Genomic DNA, 16,711 nt, shown 5'->3' with positions numbered 1-16,711 from the left:
GATTAGATAATCACATCAAGTCCTTTGATTGTCATTAGACAGCTTTCAGATGTGTGATAGGACAGATGAGGTGAAGCGGTTGTTCCTCTGGGTGAAGCTCTTACTAGTCTAGTGGTCGGACGATATGGGTTTTTCATTGGCCAATAACAATATCTAGAGAGCAGGATGGCTGATATAATTGCTGATAGACAATGCATTTTAACAGCAGCAAATAAGATGTACCCAAACAAAATAAGTGAACCTTATGCAATATTTACTCAAATTTGCATAAACTTTAAAAGAAGAATCACTGAAACTGAAAATCTTTATTATCCATTGACATATCTATTGGTAGATTTTGGAACCGACACAAAGGAAAGTTAACCATTTTAATCAGCCAAGCAAACAATGTTATCAGCAGATGCAGATAATTGCAAAATGGCAAGATATCAGCTTATTAATTAGCCTGGCCGATATATCGGTTTATCACTAATATTAACCTTAAAAGTCTTGGCAACCCCCAAAAAATAAATAAAATAAAAACTTACTGAATATTTCACCATAAAAAAAAATATATCTAATGTTCCAAATTACCAAAAATGTCTCTGTGCTGTTTGTTCTGTTAATGTGAATATAAAGGTGTGGTGTGCTTTTAAAGAAGCAGGCACATTCATACAAATTCAAGATTTTTACTGTCAGTTTCAAAAATGAAACACACACTGGGCCAAATAGTAGCATACTACAGCTGAGCGAGAGAGAGAGTTTCTGAGGTGTCTGACATGCTCTATTTGCATTGCAAAGATGCATAGTTAAATATTTTATCATCCCTGACACAGTTTGAAATATAAGAATGTGTGTACATCTTGTGAGGAACTTATTTGGCCCATAATCTATCAATTTGAACAAGCTGTTATTTCCACTGTGAAAACCTGTGTAAACCTGCATTACCACCCAGGGTTGCATTTCCCAAAAGCATCGTAAGCCTAAGTAGATCGTAGAAACCATTGGCAGCAATAACTTCTACGATCAACTTAAGCTTTTGGGAAACGCTGCCCTGGTGTATAGAAACAGAACACCACAAGACTCATTAATTCTTACATACTGTTGCAGGTTTATCAAAATTCTACTCTACAGTGAACAGACCCATTGACAATAGGCAGCTGATACTCATTGTGGCAAAAAAGGAGTCTGTATACTAGTGTGATTTCATTTCCCTAAGAAACTGTGTGTATTAATTTGCAGGTAGCACACCTGCAGGCAGCATGGACAAGACTGTTTTGCTTTCAGGCAGAGACAGCTGACTAATGACCATGACAATACAATGACTCTGAACTGAGCCATATGTGTGAAAACATATGGCAAAATAAAGCCATCAATGCTTGTTTGTGTGAGTTTAAGACAGATGGAAATCCAACGCTGTTGATTTCCAAGTACCAGTATATAGGTAGCTTTAAAAAAATTAAAAATAAAACGTGTCATATGCATTGGCTTTAACAATCAAAATGGAGCAAAAAAATTGTACATCGTGTAAAAAAAAAAAAAAAAGACATCTTAAGTCCTGATGTCAATTTAAACACAAATATCATATTACATTTGAACATCTAAATTATTTGCTAATGATTTGCTTCAATATTTCATACATTAATCTAATCATGTGAACTTATAAAGTCACTGTTATGATCTTTTGCTTTGACAAGAACATACGTTTTTCATCATTGACTTGAAATGGGTGCGAAACCATGAAAACGAACAATATCAAAACTCAGCAATCAATCTGAAACCCTGCTTCAAAATCCATAGTACTATTTTCCTCAATGGGATTGGGACAGAGTTAGGTTGTGGATAAAAGTGTAAAACTGTTTGGCTGTGTTGTGTGGTCTTGAAACAGTTCATGTGGTCAAACGTTGTAGTCAGGTGCTTTGCCCTGTGGTCGCCTCAGGTGGATCTGCAGTGTAAAGAACGCTCCCACCGTAACGTGAAAGAGGATCTGCCATATGTTACGGAGTTCATACAGATACATGTTACACAGGCAGATCATGGCAAAGGCCAGGGATGACTTGATGTTCCTCCATACAGAGAAGTAGGCAAACATATAACACTACATACAGAAAGAGAAAAAAAAAGAGGAAAGCCGTTGCATAATTATAGCAATAGAAATAATAAAACTAAACATAAGCAACGAAATAGATTTTTACATTTAACGAAGTAAACGTGAGTGGTGCTTGCCCATACAAAACTTTCATGCCACTAAGATTCTAGAGAGTTGTGGTTGTCAAAATGTTGCTACTGTATAGGAACTTCTGACCAATAACACTGTGACTTTTGCAGTCAATGTTTTTTCATTATTTTATAGAGACTGCTCAAAGGTTAGTTTCTGTCAGAATAACTATTTGAGCGGATCATAACTACTAAACAGTTGCATTTATAGAAATATCATGAATTTTTAAAGATTATTAATTTCCATGAACTTTCAAGGCCTGGAAACCACCATGTTTTCATTTGCTGATGGGTCAATGACGTGATGCTGAGTTTTATTTATTTTTTGTCTGGATCTAAAAAGTTATATTAAATACAAATTGTATATTTTATATTCTATAAAAGTTATTTATAAACACATAAAAATACATTGCACACAAAACATTTATAAAAAAAAAAAAAAAAAAAAAGAATCTGCAGCAATTTATTTTTCCAGTTATGTTTTAAAATATGTCTACTAAATAAAAGTAAAAAAAAAATAGAAATATATTATTGATTTAGTGTTCATTAACATGTATTGGCGGTGCAGGGATAGTATTTTAATACTTGTTATATGACGGTTAGACCACTTAAAGGGATAGTTCACCTAAAAATGAAAATTCTCCCATCATTTACTCACCCTTTCTTTCTTCTGCTGAATAATAATAAAAAAAGACCCTTTTAGTATAAATACTCCTCCCTGCCCTGTTAGTGGCGATATGCATGAAGAATGGGAACTGCCAAGACAAAATTAGTATGTGAAAGTGTAAGTAGAGATTATAGTACAAAATTATTTAAATATTGATCTGTTTCTCACCCACACTTATCACATTGCTTCTGAAGACTTGGATTTACCACTGGAGTCATATGGATTACTTTTATGCTGCCTTATGTGCTTTTTGAGCTTCAAGCTTTTGGTACCCATTCACTTGCATCGTATGGATTTACAGAGCTGAAATATTCTTCTAAAAATCTTTGTTTGTGTTCAGCAGAAGAAAGTAAGTCATACAAATCTGGGATGGTATGGGAGTAAATGAGAGGATTTTTTTGCATTAACTATTCCTCCGAAAATCCTATTAAGTTTTCAAAATTTTATGAAACCAAGATGGACACAAAAAATACATTTCTGAGAACTTAAAATTTTTTAAACAAGATTTAAAAAGATTTTTCATTTTTATCACTTTATACAATCTTATGTCAAAGGTTTTACATGACTGTGGAAACTCTGGGCGAATTATGATCGAAAATGATCATCCCTATTGCCCTACTCACTCTGAACAACAGAGCTTTTAACGTGGATACTCTGAAGGGAGCATGGCATTACTGTATGATATGTCTAGATATGGCTCGGTTCCCTCCTTCAATGTTGTCTATGGGATTTTCTTTGCCTCTTTATCATCTGTTCGGCAAAACTAATGCATAAGTCTGACTGCTTAGAAAAGTATAATGATATCATTCTTATCTTAACTCAAATCATGTATTTATAAAGCACATAAAAAACAAAAAAAAAACAAAAAAAAACAACAGAAGTTGAACCAAAATCATCTGCTAGTCACAGCTTTGTAGGACCAGTTACATGCTTAAGTTTAATTAAAACAAAGTTTATGACCAATAACAGTAGTGGGGCTTACATCAACAATATAAACTTGTTTTTCAAATTTTCCTGATTTTTGTTTTACAAGACAGTGGTAAATGTGTGATATATTAGCATTGGTTGGTGAGACACAGAGCAGAGGAAATGAAGGCTGGCAGGCTGAGAGTAACTCACAATCTGACTGCAGCTTACCTGATACAAACAGGCCGCAGTCCCCAGGAAAAAAGCAATTACGTAATTAAAGTCTTCATTGTCTTTCTGCAGATGGAGCAGAAAAAGAGGAAAGACAGGGTGCTGTGTTAAGGAGTGCACAAATTATAATAAGAAGCCCTGCATTATAACGGACAATGAATTACAAAGAGAGACAGAATGTAATGACACTTATCAGAGCAATATACAAAGCAATGCAAAACAACCCATTACATCTGCAGTAAGTGCACAGTCTGACAAAATTATTCACGAGTTGTAGCTACTATCCATCAGTTCTAACTTAATACATTACAATGGCTCTGTTACAATTAAAAGTAATGTTCAGTCCGATGTGTTAATCAATAAAGCACAAAATAAATAATGCTGGGCAATGCCAGCATTACTATTAGTGAATGACTGAGCTAACCTGTAATATGCTTTCTATCGCATGGACTCCCCGCAGCAAATTGAGAGTGCCGCACAGGACACTTAGGACGCAGGCGACGATACCTGGCAGTGTAACCGGCTCCAGCATTTGATTAGGAGCTGCAGGGATAAAAGAAAGGTACAGTCAAACAGCAGCAAAATTACTATAACATGGTGCGTGCCCATGCAGAACTCCATGCCACAACGCTATGGTGAGGATGACTGCTAAAGAAATGCTTTTCAGTTGCTAGGGTGTTCAGAGTGTTTTTTTAGTGGGTTGCTTACAAGTACAAGTCAAAATAGCCACCCCAAAGTCTGTATGATATTCTGGTGCCTAGATATGGCTCAGTCGGGTCCCTCCTTCATTGCAAGTTTATAGGATTTATATGCCTGCCAGGAAATCGAAAGTCCAATCACTTGTATCAAATGTAATGGCACCAGAAATATCTTTTTTTTATTAAGGGGCAATTTATGTCACTGGATTTGATTTTAAGGGGCTTTTTTTTGTTTTTACCTTTGAGGACATGTTTTATTTCCCTAACCATTTAAATCTGTCTAATCCGTTGATTTAAATTTGATCAATTAATTAAATACAAACTCTCAAGATTAGGAATGTATTAACTCTTACCCCAATAATTCAATCAACGTCAACTCATATTGTCTGCCATAATTTGTATAACAAGGACTATAATAGAATATTAAAGGAATAGTTCACCAAAAAATGTACACTCATTTACTCACCCTTATGCGATCCCAGATGTGAATAACTTTCTTTCATTTGCTGAACTCAAATGAAGATTTTTAGAAGAATATTTCAGCTCTCTAGGTCCATTCAATGCAAGTGAATGGGTGCCAAAATTTTGAAGCTACAAAAATCACATAAATCGGCATACAAGTAATCCATTAGACTCCAGTGGTTAAATCCATGACTTCAGAAGAGATATGATAGGTGTGGGTGAGAAACAGGTCAGTATTTAAGTAAATTCTTAGTAGAAATTCTCCAAACTACTCTTTCAAACTTCACATTCTTTTTTGGGATTCGTAAAACATTTGGCACCCATTCACTTGTATTGTGTGGACCTACTGAGCTGAAATATTCTTCTAAAAATCATAATTTGTGTTCCGCACAAGAAAGTCATATACATCTGGGATGGCATGAGGGTGAATAAATGATGATAAACTACCCCTTTAAGAACTAGATCGGATGTTACAAATACAAAAACAGAAGAATTAATTACAATGGAATGTTTTGCCCTCACATTTTGAACTTCTGGGGCATTTCTGATAAGATTTTTTGCCCAGAGCCCCCTTTATTTCATATCTTGAATACCCACCTCTCCAGAACCAGCTGTATGATTTGAGTATCATTCACTTCAATCATACAAACGGTGCGAGACGAGTTACCTGTCAAAATGTAATACTTACAATGAGGGGTTTGTTCAAATTCCCAGCGTGAAGTATGAGCAATAATAAGCACCACTAATTATATGCCTGCTATCTATAGAGCTAAAGCGTTTGTTTTTAATATTTTATTTTTTTCTAAAGGGCGAGTGCCAATTTAATTAAGCATGCCATTAACTTTGAGTCAAACATCTGAATTATTTAGTTTAGAAATGTTTACACATGCACCTTCACTTCAATGGGCAAACAAGCTCCTACACAAGCACAACAGTCAATAAATCCATGAAGGGGGAAATAATGACAGCTACAAAGACTTTTATGCTGTGCTTACATACAAGAAAACAATACCTGTACACAAGTACCTGATCAAAAGTAAACACTGAATGTTGTGAGTTCTTTCAACAAACCTCAAAAGAGGCAAGCAAGTTTCATTTTTTTTTGGGCCAGACACAAACCTGTGGAAATACCACTGTTCAAGGTATCAGGATCATGGGTGCTAAATGCTGTGCCACAAGCTCTCTGATGGACAACAACTTGAACTAGAATGAATACCACTTTCAAGATGTTCTACCTCTTCAACACAAGGAAGTGTACATGTCATGGTCAGAGTGTGTTCCTTACCTATACCTTTATATTTAGACTGCTTGTTTTGTGAGAAGCCGTTGATCGATCCAATGTCCTCCGGGGAGAGCTGATAAGGAGGCCGGAGCTTAATCTCAGTCTGCATGTCAGCCAGATTAATCTTGGTGGAGAGGGAACGTGGGCTATTGTAACGTTGCTTGGTTTTCCGGATGAAGTTATCTGTCAAAATCACAGAAATGGCAGGCAAACTAAATGAATCGTAATTTCTGGGCCTGCTTTGACTGAGGTTTTGTGTAAGCAAGCAGGATTCTGAACAAAATGTTGAGCTGCCTTGCTGTCTCCTATCTACATAAGCGGTTACTTTATAAGACTTCATCTAGACACTCTAGCACTCGAAAAGTGCACAGGAGGCACGACAAACACTCATCATTGAATTAGAGTTTGATGATAGCAGGTTGCCAAGATAACAAAACTATACACATATAAGAACAAAAAAATACAAATATAGGATAGTACAGTGCCATCTTTATTTATTTAGTGCAAAATCTTGAATGGAATATTTAACCAAGCTTGCCCCAATGGACATTGGGTATTGTCTTTTTTGCAAAGGGCAAATATAATGCTGCCTTAGAACATTTTGCCTAAATTCTATGGCAGTATAATTATGCAGCCTAATGCTTGGAACAGCCTTTGCATCGGGCGCATGCCAATGTTGCTTAAAACATAATTTACGCCAGTATGCATGCACAGATGTGAGTGCTTGGGCAACGGACGGCCTAGTTGAGCAAGCATAACGCATGTTCTTGAGTTCCTGTGGCAGTAACAAACCATAGTACTCGAGTAGGCGATAGAGTTATCTATAAAAGTCTGTGCCATTAAACTAGATGTGTCATTATTCAGGTAGTTGCTATAAAATATTTACTTACTCTGCAATATTCTATTCAAATAATTGCCCTGGCATGACTGTAATTTACTTAAATAATAAAACTCACCATAGAAGCAGACAGTTCACACTAATGTCTGCTATAGCACCCCTTGCAGCAATGTTAAGAATGCAATGCATACTTGCATTGTGTTATGAATTGCGTTCAGACGCACCTTGGAACGCAATGCATGAAATCGAATTGGCGTAGATAGAAGCATACTTGCGAAAAGTATGATTCGGCTTTAAGACTACAGACAAAATCTCACCAAACTCAATGAAGGAGAAAGGCCTCAAAGCACTGTTGATCCTCTTGGTGTCATATGTGACAATGAACTCTCTCTGAAGCTCATCAAGGAAGCTGAAGGCCAGGACATTGGGATAGTTCTCTGTGCAGACCATCAAATACCCGACTCCAAGAGAGCTTGTGAAACTGTGGAAAGCAAGACAATTCATAATTTACATTATGGCAATCACATCAATAATCCAATAAGCGCCAGTTTCTCATGAATACAATTTATGTCTGATGAAAAAAATTATTATATTTATCATATAATATTATTACTTTTCACCGATGTCTTAGCCAAAACTGAAAACCGGGACATTTGCCACTTAGGACAGAGTCTGTGAAAGCTTGCAGCATTGAACCTCAAAATTTCATTTGACTCCACGACCAAATTGTTTAAAATAGCCCTTCACACTCTGTTTAACACATACTCTCTGGATCTGTATGTTTACTAAGTTCCTTTTGAAGAGATTTCGATTTCTCTTTGAGGACAGTTTATTAACTCGCCTCTGAAAACTGGAAACTTTGTCATTGTCTCTCCATGTTAATGTCTGTTTGCAGAGATGAAACAATCAATCGAGAGAAGTTGTTTCTGCCAGCTTCTGAAGTTGGGAGTGATGAATAGGCGCAGTCTGGTAAGCCAGGCTATGAAATGGTCACCCCAGGGTCTCTTAATGCAATGCATTTGAATTAAACTTCACTTAAGGGAACTTTACATTTGACTCTATGCATTATGACATGCACTATATTCCATACAAAACTATCCTATAGCTGTAAAAGACTTGTAATATAGCACAAGTCAAATGGACAACTTTTATCGTTTTTTATTTTTGGAGTTTGACATCCAGGTCACTGTATGCTTTCATTCTGCAGAAAAGAGCAGTGTAAACATTCTGCCTGACATCTCCTTTTGTATAGCACAGAAGTCATATGGGTTTGGAACAACATGATGGTGAGTAAATGAGGACAGAATTTGTTTAATTATATTGAAGTTATTAAAGGGAAAGAGCAAAAAGCATGGTTCATGATGTCTGATTGCATTAGCGATTCAAAATTTGTGTGTTTCAAATAAAAATGCAGCTGTTCACCTGCTTTGCTCACAGCAGACCAGCAGAATCAAAATACCTTCACTGCATTGTTGCACTACAAATACTGAATTTTGTTTTCAGTAGTATTGTGTAACATTGCCACATTTGTCCATATACCCTTAGGTCCATACAATGATAACTCACTTGATGTTATACAGGCTAGATCTGAGTGAGCAGCGATCTGGAAACAGGCTGAGTTTTTTGGATAGACCCTTGAGATGTTTCTTAGTCTCCTGAAGTCCTTTATCCTGTTCATGGTCCGTGGAGGCAGAGAGAGGCAGACCGTCCCTCACTCTCACCACAGAGGCAAACAGAACCATAGACATGCTATACAAAGCTCAATGGATACCTGAATGACAAAAGAATATCAATCGATTAATTACTTATAATACCAGTTCTTACCACTCAGTGTTTAGTGCTTTCAAAATAGCCCTTGATTCAGTAAAACCTAATGTTTTTTTAAACATTTTATAAATATCACCAAGACCAATTTCTAGTTGATGAAATAATTTAGAGCCAAGCATATCTAAAATACATTTTCTATGAGATAAGGTTTATTAATTTCCATGAGAATTTTAAAAGGAAAAACAAAAATGGAAATTAAAAATCAAGCATGTGACACTATTTTAAATATCTAAGCTCTCCTCATTCAATTCTATTACAATAAACTCTTTACAGACTAATATTCTCACGATATCTGCAGCAGTTAGCTAAGCTAATAACATTAGCACATTTGCTGACAGCAAACCATCACATCGGTGGATTATCTTATTCACAGACCAAAAGCAAATATGTATTTATAGCGGTTTATAAGTTTGATTAAACGTGGAATCCCTGAAACTATTGTAATAATAAGCAATGATGTGGAGAAGATACCACTGCTGCTACCTTAGCAAGCCCTTCAGCTTAGCTTTAAATGAATGTATGCATCACCATTGCTTGCTGTACATACCTACTACTGACATGAGCCCGTTTAAAAGATACTGAGACATAATAATCCTTTCGTGTTACTTTGCAAATATACTGTTATATTTAGCAAATGGCATCGCTGTGCTCTTCCTGCAGATCTAATAATGGGTTTGCTTAAGTTCGACACAGTTTCGGCTCAATTCGACTTCGCGTCGTATCAGTTCGGCTCAGAATCGGCTGTGTGAGTCTCGGTGACGGAGGTGACGTGCCTAGAGGAAATGCTGGCGGTCACTTTAAATTGAGCGTCATCAAACAACCAATTTTACATACGTCAATCAAATATTTTTTATAATACACGTTGAACTTTCTCTTACATATCAGTAATGAAGAAGTGCATGGTAAACCTGTTAAATTAGTTTATCAAATGATTACATTCACAAAATAAAATTAGCACATAAAGCCTTGGCATATGAATGCTATTTTGCATTATAGGCCATATAATTTATATAGAAATCCTTTATCACAAAAACTAAAGATGCTGTTTATTTCAAAATCTGGAGAAAAGCTTCAGAAAAGTGTCAACATTTGTACATTGTGTTTTAGGTTATGAAGATTGCACAAATTGCACATTAATAATTAACATATTTAACCGTTTTCATGCCATTAAATGGCTTCTTCTCTTGTCCAAAGGAAATAACATTTCATACTAAAAACCAATGATAATGGTTTGAATCCACATGCTTTAAAAAATTATACTGTTTTTGCAGAAATCAAGCTCCTTAGTTGTTTTTATATAGTTTTATAATGCATTTGTGATTGGAATTGAATAATTCAATTCCAATCACAAATTTGAATAATTCAAATTTAGCTTATATATGCCTTGGCTAAAAATACAGGAATAGAAAAATATACATAGGGAGGGAGAAAAGAAATAAAACTGCAATTGAGAGACAAAAATTGAGACCATTTAATTTTACACCTTGCTTAACAACCACAGCCTTGAAATTTAAGCACAGAAACCACAAAATTCACAAACATCACAATTTTCTAGCTCTTTCTGTGTCAAGCACAGTAATGCGTTGACACACCATGATTCTTGATAAATGAATCTTCAACTTCATCCATCACTCACAGCTCTGAATACCATGTTTTACAAGGATGAAACTGAGAGCTCTTCAGATTAAAGTGACCTCCTGGCAACATGCACTTCACAGCAGCACGAGCCATGCATTAAAGTCTAATGTCCATGGCATAGACAGTTTGATGAATAACTGGCAGTCTAAATCTATGTTTTTAGTGGAGGATTGCCAGGGTGACTAGTTTGTGGATGCTATCATTCATACTGACAGGATATAGTCGGCTGACTCAAGCATTGGTTGTACCTCTGAAAGGAGCTGCAGGAGCATATGGAGGTGAAAAAATGGAGTGGGTTGGGTACAGGGGATAAAGACATTTTATTTTAATAAAATAAACATTCAATAAATGTTCTTTCTAAATTTCTGGGTACAAGCTGCAGGATATATCTGGTGTCAGGTAACACATTTATATTTAGTATCCTGATATCATTTTAAGATTTCAGACATGCACATATTTTGGTGGCATTGACTTGTCCAAAGGAATTTGAAATAACATGAAGGGCCCACATATGAATAAAAAAAAATCGACCAACAGTGGGTTAGGTACAGGGTAATAAAGACGTCACTCTCTAGGAAATGCTGCCTGTTCAATTTGTCATTCCTCCCTTAAGCACTCCTGTTATGACTGATCCCATATTCTCGGTAATATCAATTTTACAGATGAATGAAACTAACAGCAGAATTATCATGCATTTGAAGGGTCACTAAACTCACCGCACAGGGGTGTAAAAAAAAAAGAATAACAAAGGAAAAATGTCCAGTTCTTTTCATCAAATCCAATAAATGCTCAAAGGCACAATTTTTACTGCCGAGAAAACATTTTTTTTTTCCACTTTTACTACCACGTCTATGAAACAAGGAGAAAATGAGTTTGTATGGATTTCTTGCAAGTGCCACACATCATTTTGATTACTGCTTTCAGAGCATGAGTGGAGGCGAGTCTTTATTTCTCCAGTAAAGATAATGGGTGTGTATTTATGCCATTGACTTCTGATACTGCAAAATTTATCCCACTGACTTGAATTATTGAATATTTCCCTGGGCACTTTATTTTCCATCAAAAGGTGAAACAATGCTCTGCAGAAATGCAAGTGTTTCTGTAGCTCAACTGGTAGAAACTCTAAGGCTTAGAAACACTAAGTTTGGTTCCTAGGGAATGCATGCACTGACAAAAAAATCTATAGTTGAACACATGTCGCTTCAAATAAAAGCATCTGCTAAATGCATTAATGTAAATGTAAAACAACAAACCTTGAATCTTGTCCAACCCTGGTCAGTCTCAAATAAATAAATCAATAATCAAGCAATTTCCGTATCAACGCGAGTAGCATATCTTATCTCCGCCTAGCACTTATTCTGTGCTGGTTTGCCCTGCCGAGCAATGAATCTGCGAAGGGCTAGTAAAAAGGTATCCATGTCCATTGAATTGGGGAGGTCCAAATGAACTGCACGTGTCGTTAAACACTTAAAAATCACCCCCAACTTTTATCATTACGTCTGCCAATCTTAGCAATGAATGGCCTGAAGCAATCAACACCTATTGAGAAGAAAGGTGGGCAGAAGACACGTAGGCGAGCCGATGGCAAATCTGCCATTTGAGGAACTTTAGGCTGTGCTCTCCATCTATGACACTCTTGGCAGTGAAGTCGGTAATCCACCTGAAGTTGGTAATGGCCTGTCAACCCCTAAAGATCCAATAATGAAGCATATTAGGAATATATCATGAATTCAACAAATAGTCTCTCAGAGCAAGGATGTAACAGACGTTCGTCATTGACTTTGATTAAAAGTACTGAAGCAGGGTGATGAGAGTTGAGTACAATGGGGTGAATCTCAAAACCACTAATCTGCAGCAACTGCCATAGCCTTCCACCTACTCTAATAAGACCTGTTGTTTGATCCACCTCTGGAGCTAGATCACTAATTCTACTACTGAAAGGAACTGATTGACCTGCCGTAAGAGAAGAGAGCTCTTCTAGGAAGCTCTGCGCTTAGCAAGCTCTACAGAGTGTAGCTTCCGCTTCACAGTAACTGTTAGTCAGCCGAGTCCGATTTGGCTCTGCCGCCCCATGACGTTGGTGACGTACAGCTTTGACTAGTTCTTTCCATGAAGCGAACTGATTTGCATCTGGAATATCAGTCTGTGGCGACACAGATGCTAAACTACAGAATGTCAGACTTTTAAGATAATTGGATTTAGGTAGCAGTGTGTGGTCTTATCTGAACATTTTGAAAGGAAGGATGGACTTTTCCTCCATCTACTGGGTTTAGTAAGCTCTAGAAACATCTTAACACATGTCAAATCATCAGCCGGATTGTTTAGGGAGTCGACATAATCGCCATGATCGTATTTCTAAAACACGAGTGCCGACAAATACCTTAAACCGGCATGAATCTGACTATAACCATTCTAGAACAGTTGTAGAATCCGTCCATGTGTGGTCTGTTGTAAGATAGATGACAATTCTGTCTGGATCAATCTCGCCAGCTGTGCTCCAGCTAGTGCTGCACACAACTCCAAGCATAAATGGTCTGCACTTATATAGGGCTTTTTTAACCTTAGTGGTTTTCAAAGCGCTTTACACTGTGAACACATTCACCCATTCACACACACCAATGACGGCAGAGCTGCCATGCAAGGTGCAAGCCTGCCATTGGGAGCAACTTGGGGTTCAGTGTCTTGCCCAAGGACACTTCGGCATGTGGAGTTGTGTGGGCCAGGAATCGAACCACCAACCCTGCGATTATGCATGGCATGGTCTGTTGACGTTTAGGGGCCATTTTCGATCTGGCCATGATGAATGAAACATTAGTGACCCTCTCGTGAGTTGTAGAGAGGTATGCTACTGCTCCATATGCCCTCTTTGACGCATCACAGGAAAACATGAAGGTGTTGTTCAATCCCTGATTTATCCATCACTTCAGGGACATAGCAACGTAGGATCAATACCACACTGGGATGAAGTAATTAGCTCTCCCATTCGTTCCAAGACTCACGCAGATCTGCAGAGAGATGTGAATCATACCAGTCTCTTCTCTTAGAGCATAACTGCTATATTAGAATCTTGGCCCTAGTCATGCAAGGCATGATAAAACCCAAAGGGTCGTATTGACTCGCAAGTACTCTATAAACTGCACGCATTGTCATTGTTGAATGCTTGAAAGGTCGGCACCTGTAACCTATAGTATCTGTCCCACAATTCCAACAAAATGCTAGTGTGGGTTCTCAAGTGTCACCCCCATTGTGTTCTAACCATAGTTCCATGTACTGGGATCTAACATCTGGTGGTAACAAAATCATCCATTCTAGTCTTAGCTGCTGCAGCTGGAGGGAGACTCTCCAGGCAATTATCAACAATTGAAATTATAGACATAGGATTTGACTGACTGGATGAGATCAGGAGTTCTGTGTGGATGCTCTTTGATGTGCTCTGTAATGCATAGATGGCACAGCAAGGGCAACTGGTTGTTCCGAACAACAGCACCTGCCATTCGTATATTTTCGTTGGGATCTCTTGTTGCAAATCCTGCCATAAAAATCTTAATAAGGGTCTGTCTTCAGGTAACAGGCGAACCCAATGAAACATACCTCTGATGTCTCCACTGATTGCAACTTGGTGTTTTGGAAATCGCAAAAGGACCCCAAGGAGGGACGGTCCAAGGTTTGGTCCTGGCAAGAGCTGCTCATTGAGGGAAGTACCCTTGTATACGAAGGAACAATTGAACACTATACGTGCCTTCTCGTTATGGTAGACAAGATGATGTGGTAGATCCCAAGATTCATCTGATTCATTAGCAGTTTCAGCTGTGATCTCTTTCACATTTCCTGCTTGATTAGTTTAACTATCTCCCCTTGATATGTGGCTGCCCTTTGCGGCTGATCTATGAGTCTCTTTTCCGTACTACAGAGATTAGCTAGCACTGAATCCTGAGGAGCTCTCAGTTTGGGGGAATCTGTAGAGTAGACCGTAAGATAGGTGTGGCATAACGATGAACTCCATCGACTAGCACCCTACAGGTTTTGCTCTCTAGGATCTTAATAGACTCTTGGTCCTGTCTAGAATGAGTCAACAGCTGAACCAAGCAGTAACTAAACCAAGCAGTAACATGGACAGAACATTCTTGGATGACTGCAGTGAAATTCATCTTAAGTGGGCATATCTGCGTTGAAGAGCTTAGACTGGGTAGCTATGCTCTGCTAGATCTAAACCATCAGCAGTGAAGGCATTCTGGATTCTGTATCTGACTCTTATAGTACACCTCGAAAGTGACAACTGAGCCAGCGAGAAACGTGATATCAGGACAGATAGTACCTAATGCTAGAGTTTCTTCTTTACCTTTTAGCTGAAGCTGTCGTGCAGCAGCAGGTAACAGCATGGTACACTCTGTGCCATCATCCAGTATTGCAAAGGTCTCAATTGTTATGTCTTTATTGTGCAGGAGCACAGGTAGAACTTTCAATAACACTCGACTTGAGGGAATTGAAGGTGTAAGATAGATCCGACTGTTCAATGCATTGGTTGGTTTAACTTTGTCTCGCTGTTTAGCGACTCCATGAAGGACTTGAAGATGTATCGCTCCACAGATTCCACATGGTTTCTTTAGAGTACAATCCTCTGGACAGTGGGAACGGCTGCATTTCTAGCATCAATCTCCCTCTGCTATTCATTGCATGAGGCTGTCTGTAGATTGACATTTCATTTCTTTGCATTGCATTATGTAATGCTCTTTGCTGCGGCAGAACAAACAATGCACTTTGGATTTTCTTAGTTTTTTTGGGCAATTTAGCATTCTGGGGTTCAACACCATGATTGACTGAAGTACCTTGTCCTTTAGGTCGAGTTGGAGCCTTCCCATAAATCGAGTTGGAAGCTCTCTCCTTCTGATAACATTCAACTAGTCTACTGGATAGACCCTGTTGTTGCGCTTTACCTTGCAGCCAACCAGAAAAGTCTTGAAGGTTATACGGGTTGAGGCTGGAGACATTCAACTTGCCTTGCAGCTGTAAGAACTCAGTAAAATGATCTCTGAGATACTTCGGGAGTTTGCCAAGTAGGCTGTCTACATGTGAACAACAATTGAGCTCAATGTCTGATGATTTGATGTAACATTCATGTACATAGTATGGTACACAATAAGTTACATGCCACAGTTTAATATTTGGGTTAAGGGATTTTGAAAAACATCTAACCACAAATATGAGCAATAGTAATACAGATACTACAGCCTTGATCATCTTAAAATTTTGCAAGAAGTATTATGTTCACTTAGGAGGTGAAGGATAACAATATTTTTGAGAAATTTCATTCAGCTTTTAGAGAAAACCATAATACAGAAACTGGTCTTCTTAGCGTGACTAATTGATGGAGAGTGCTCCATTTTAGTGTTGCTTGATTTAACTGCAGCATTTGATACAGTTGATCATTCAGTTTTGATTAATACATTGAAGAGATGAGTGGGAATATCTGGGGTGGGTTTAGACTAGTTTGTTTCCTATTTGTTGAATAGTTAATTTGTAGTATCTGTTGGAGATGAGATGTCCTCCTCTTCAACATTAAATTGTGTTGTTCCGCAAGGATCCCTACTAGGGCCAATATTGTTTTCTTTGTATATGTTACCTCTTGGTTCTGTGATTCGCAAATACTACATACATTTGCAATACTATGACCTACAGTTATTCTTGTAATTGAATTCCAATGATCTGTCTAGTTTAAATGTTTTTCATGAGTGTTTATCAGATATAAAAAAATTGATCCCGAATATTCAGTAGGTGGTGAGAAATTCGGCCATCTAATTTGACACAAATTTTTATTTTGAATACCACGTCAGTTAGTTCAATCATGTTTTTATCAGTTAAGGAACATTTCCTAGTTGAGACAGGTTTTGAGTTTTAAGGATACAGAGAAGCTTATTCATGCTTTTATTTAGTCTCACCTAGATTATTGAAATGCACTGTTTAAACTT

At 37.6% G+C, this 16,711-nt stretch overlaps 1 protein-coding gene across 2 annotated transcripts; it reads right to left on the bottom strand.

The window, feature by feature from the left end:
- Positions 1–327: 327 nt before the first annotated feature.
- Positions 328–9,832, bottom strand: LOC127658547 (vesicle-trafficking protein SEC22a-like). Of its 2 annotated transcripts, none has more exons than XM_052147893.1 (7): positions 9,655–9,832; positions 8,847–9,051; positions 7,598–7,761; positions 6,446–6,625; positions 4,425–4,543; positions 4,001–4,066; positions 328–2,077 (listed from the first exon to the last, which is right to left on the bottom strand). In XM_052147893.1, the coding sequence occupies exons 2-7, from the start codon at positions 9,026–9,028 to the stop codon at positions 1,877–1,879; spliced, it is 912 nt and encodes a 303-aa protein (XP_052003853.1). In that variant the 5' UTR covers positions 9,029–9,051; positions 9,655–9,832; the 3' UTR covers positions 328–1,876. The 2 variants fall into 2 exon arrangements, with proteins under 2 accessions (XP_052003853.1, XP_052003854.1); XM_052147894.1 differs by having other exon boundaries at positions 6,452–6,625.
- Between the last annotated feature and the right edge of the window lie 6,879 nt (positions 9,833–16,711).

The sequence above is a fragment of the Xyrauchen texanus genome, chromosome 18, assembly GCF_025860055.1.
Source record: "Xyrauchen texanus isolate HMW12.3.18 chromosome 18, RBS_HiC_50CHRs, whole genome shotgun sequence".
Lineage (NCBI taxonomy): Eukaryota > Metazoa > Chordata > Actinopteri > Cypriniformes > Catostomidae > Xyrauchen > Xyrauchen texanus.
Note: the sequence above shows the minus strand (reverse complement) of the source record. Positions and strands in the feature narration are given on the sequence as shown.

Coding starts and splice junctions, on each gene's coding strand:
- LOC127658547 (XM_052147893.1), bottom strand. CDS start 9,028: ATGTCTATGGTTCTGTTTGCCTCTGTGGTGAGAGTGAGGGACGGTCTG. Junction 7,762..8,846: donor TCTAGCCTGTATAACATCAA/GTGAGTTATCAT, acceptor TGCTTTCCACAG/TTTCACAAGCTCTCTTGGAG. Junction 4,544..6,445: donor GTCTAAATATAAAGGTATAG/GTAAGGAACACA, acceptor TTATCCCTGCAG/CTCCTAATCAAATGCTGGAG.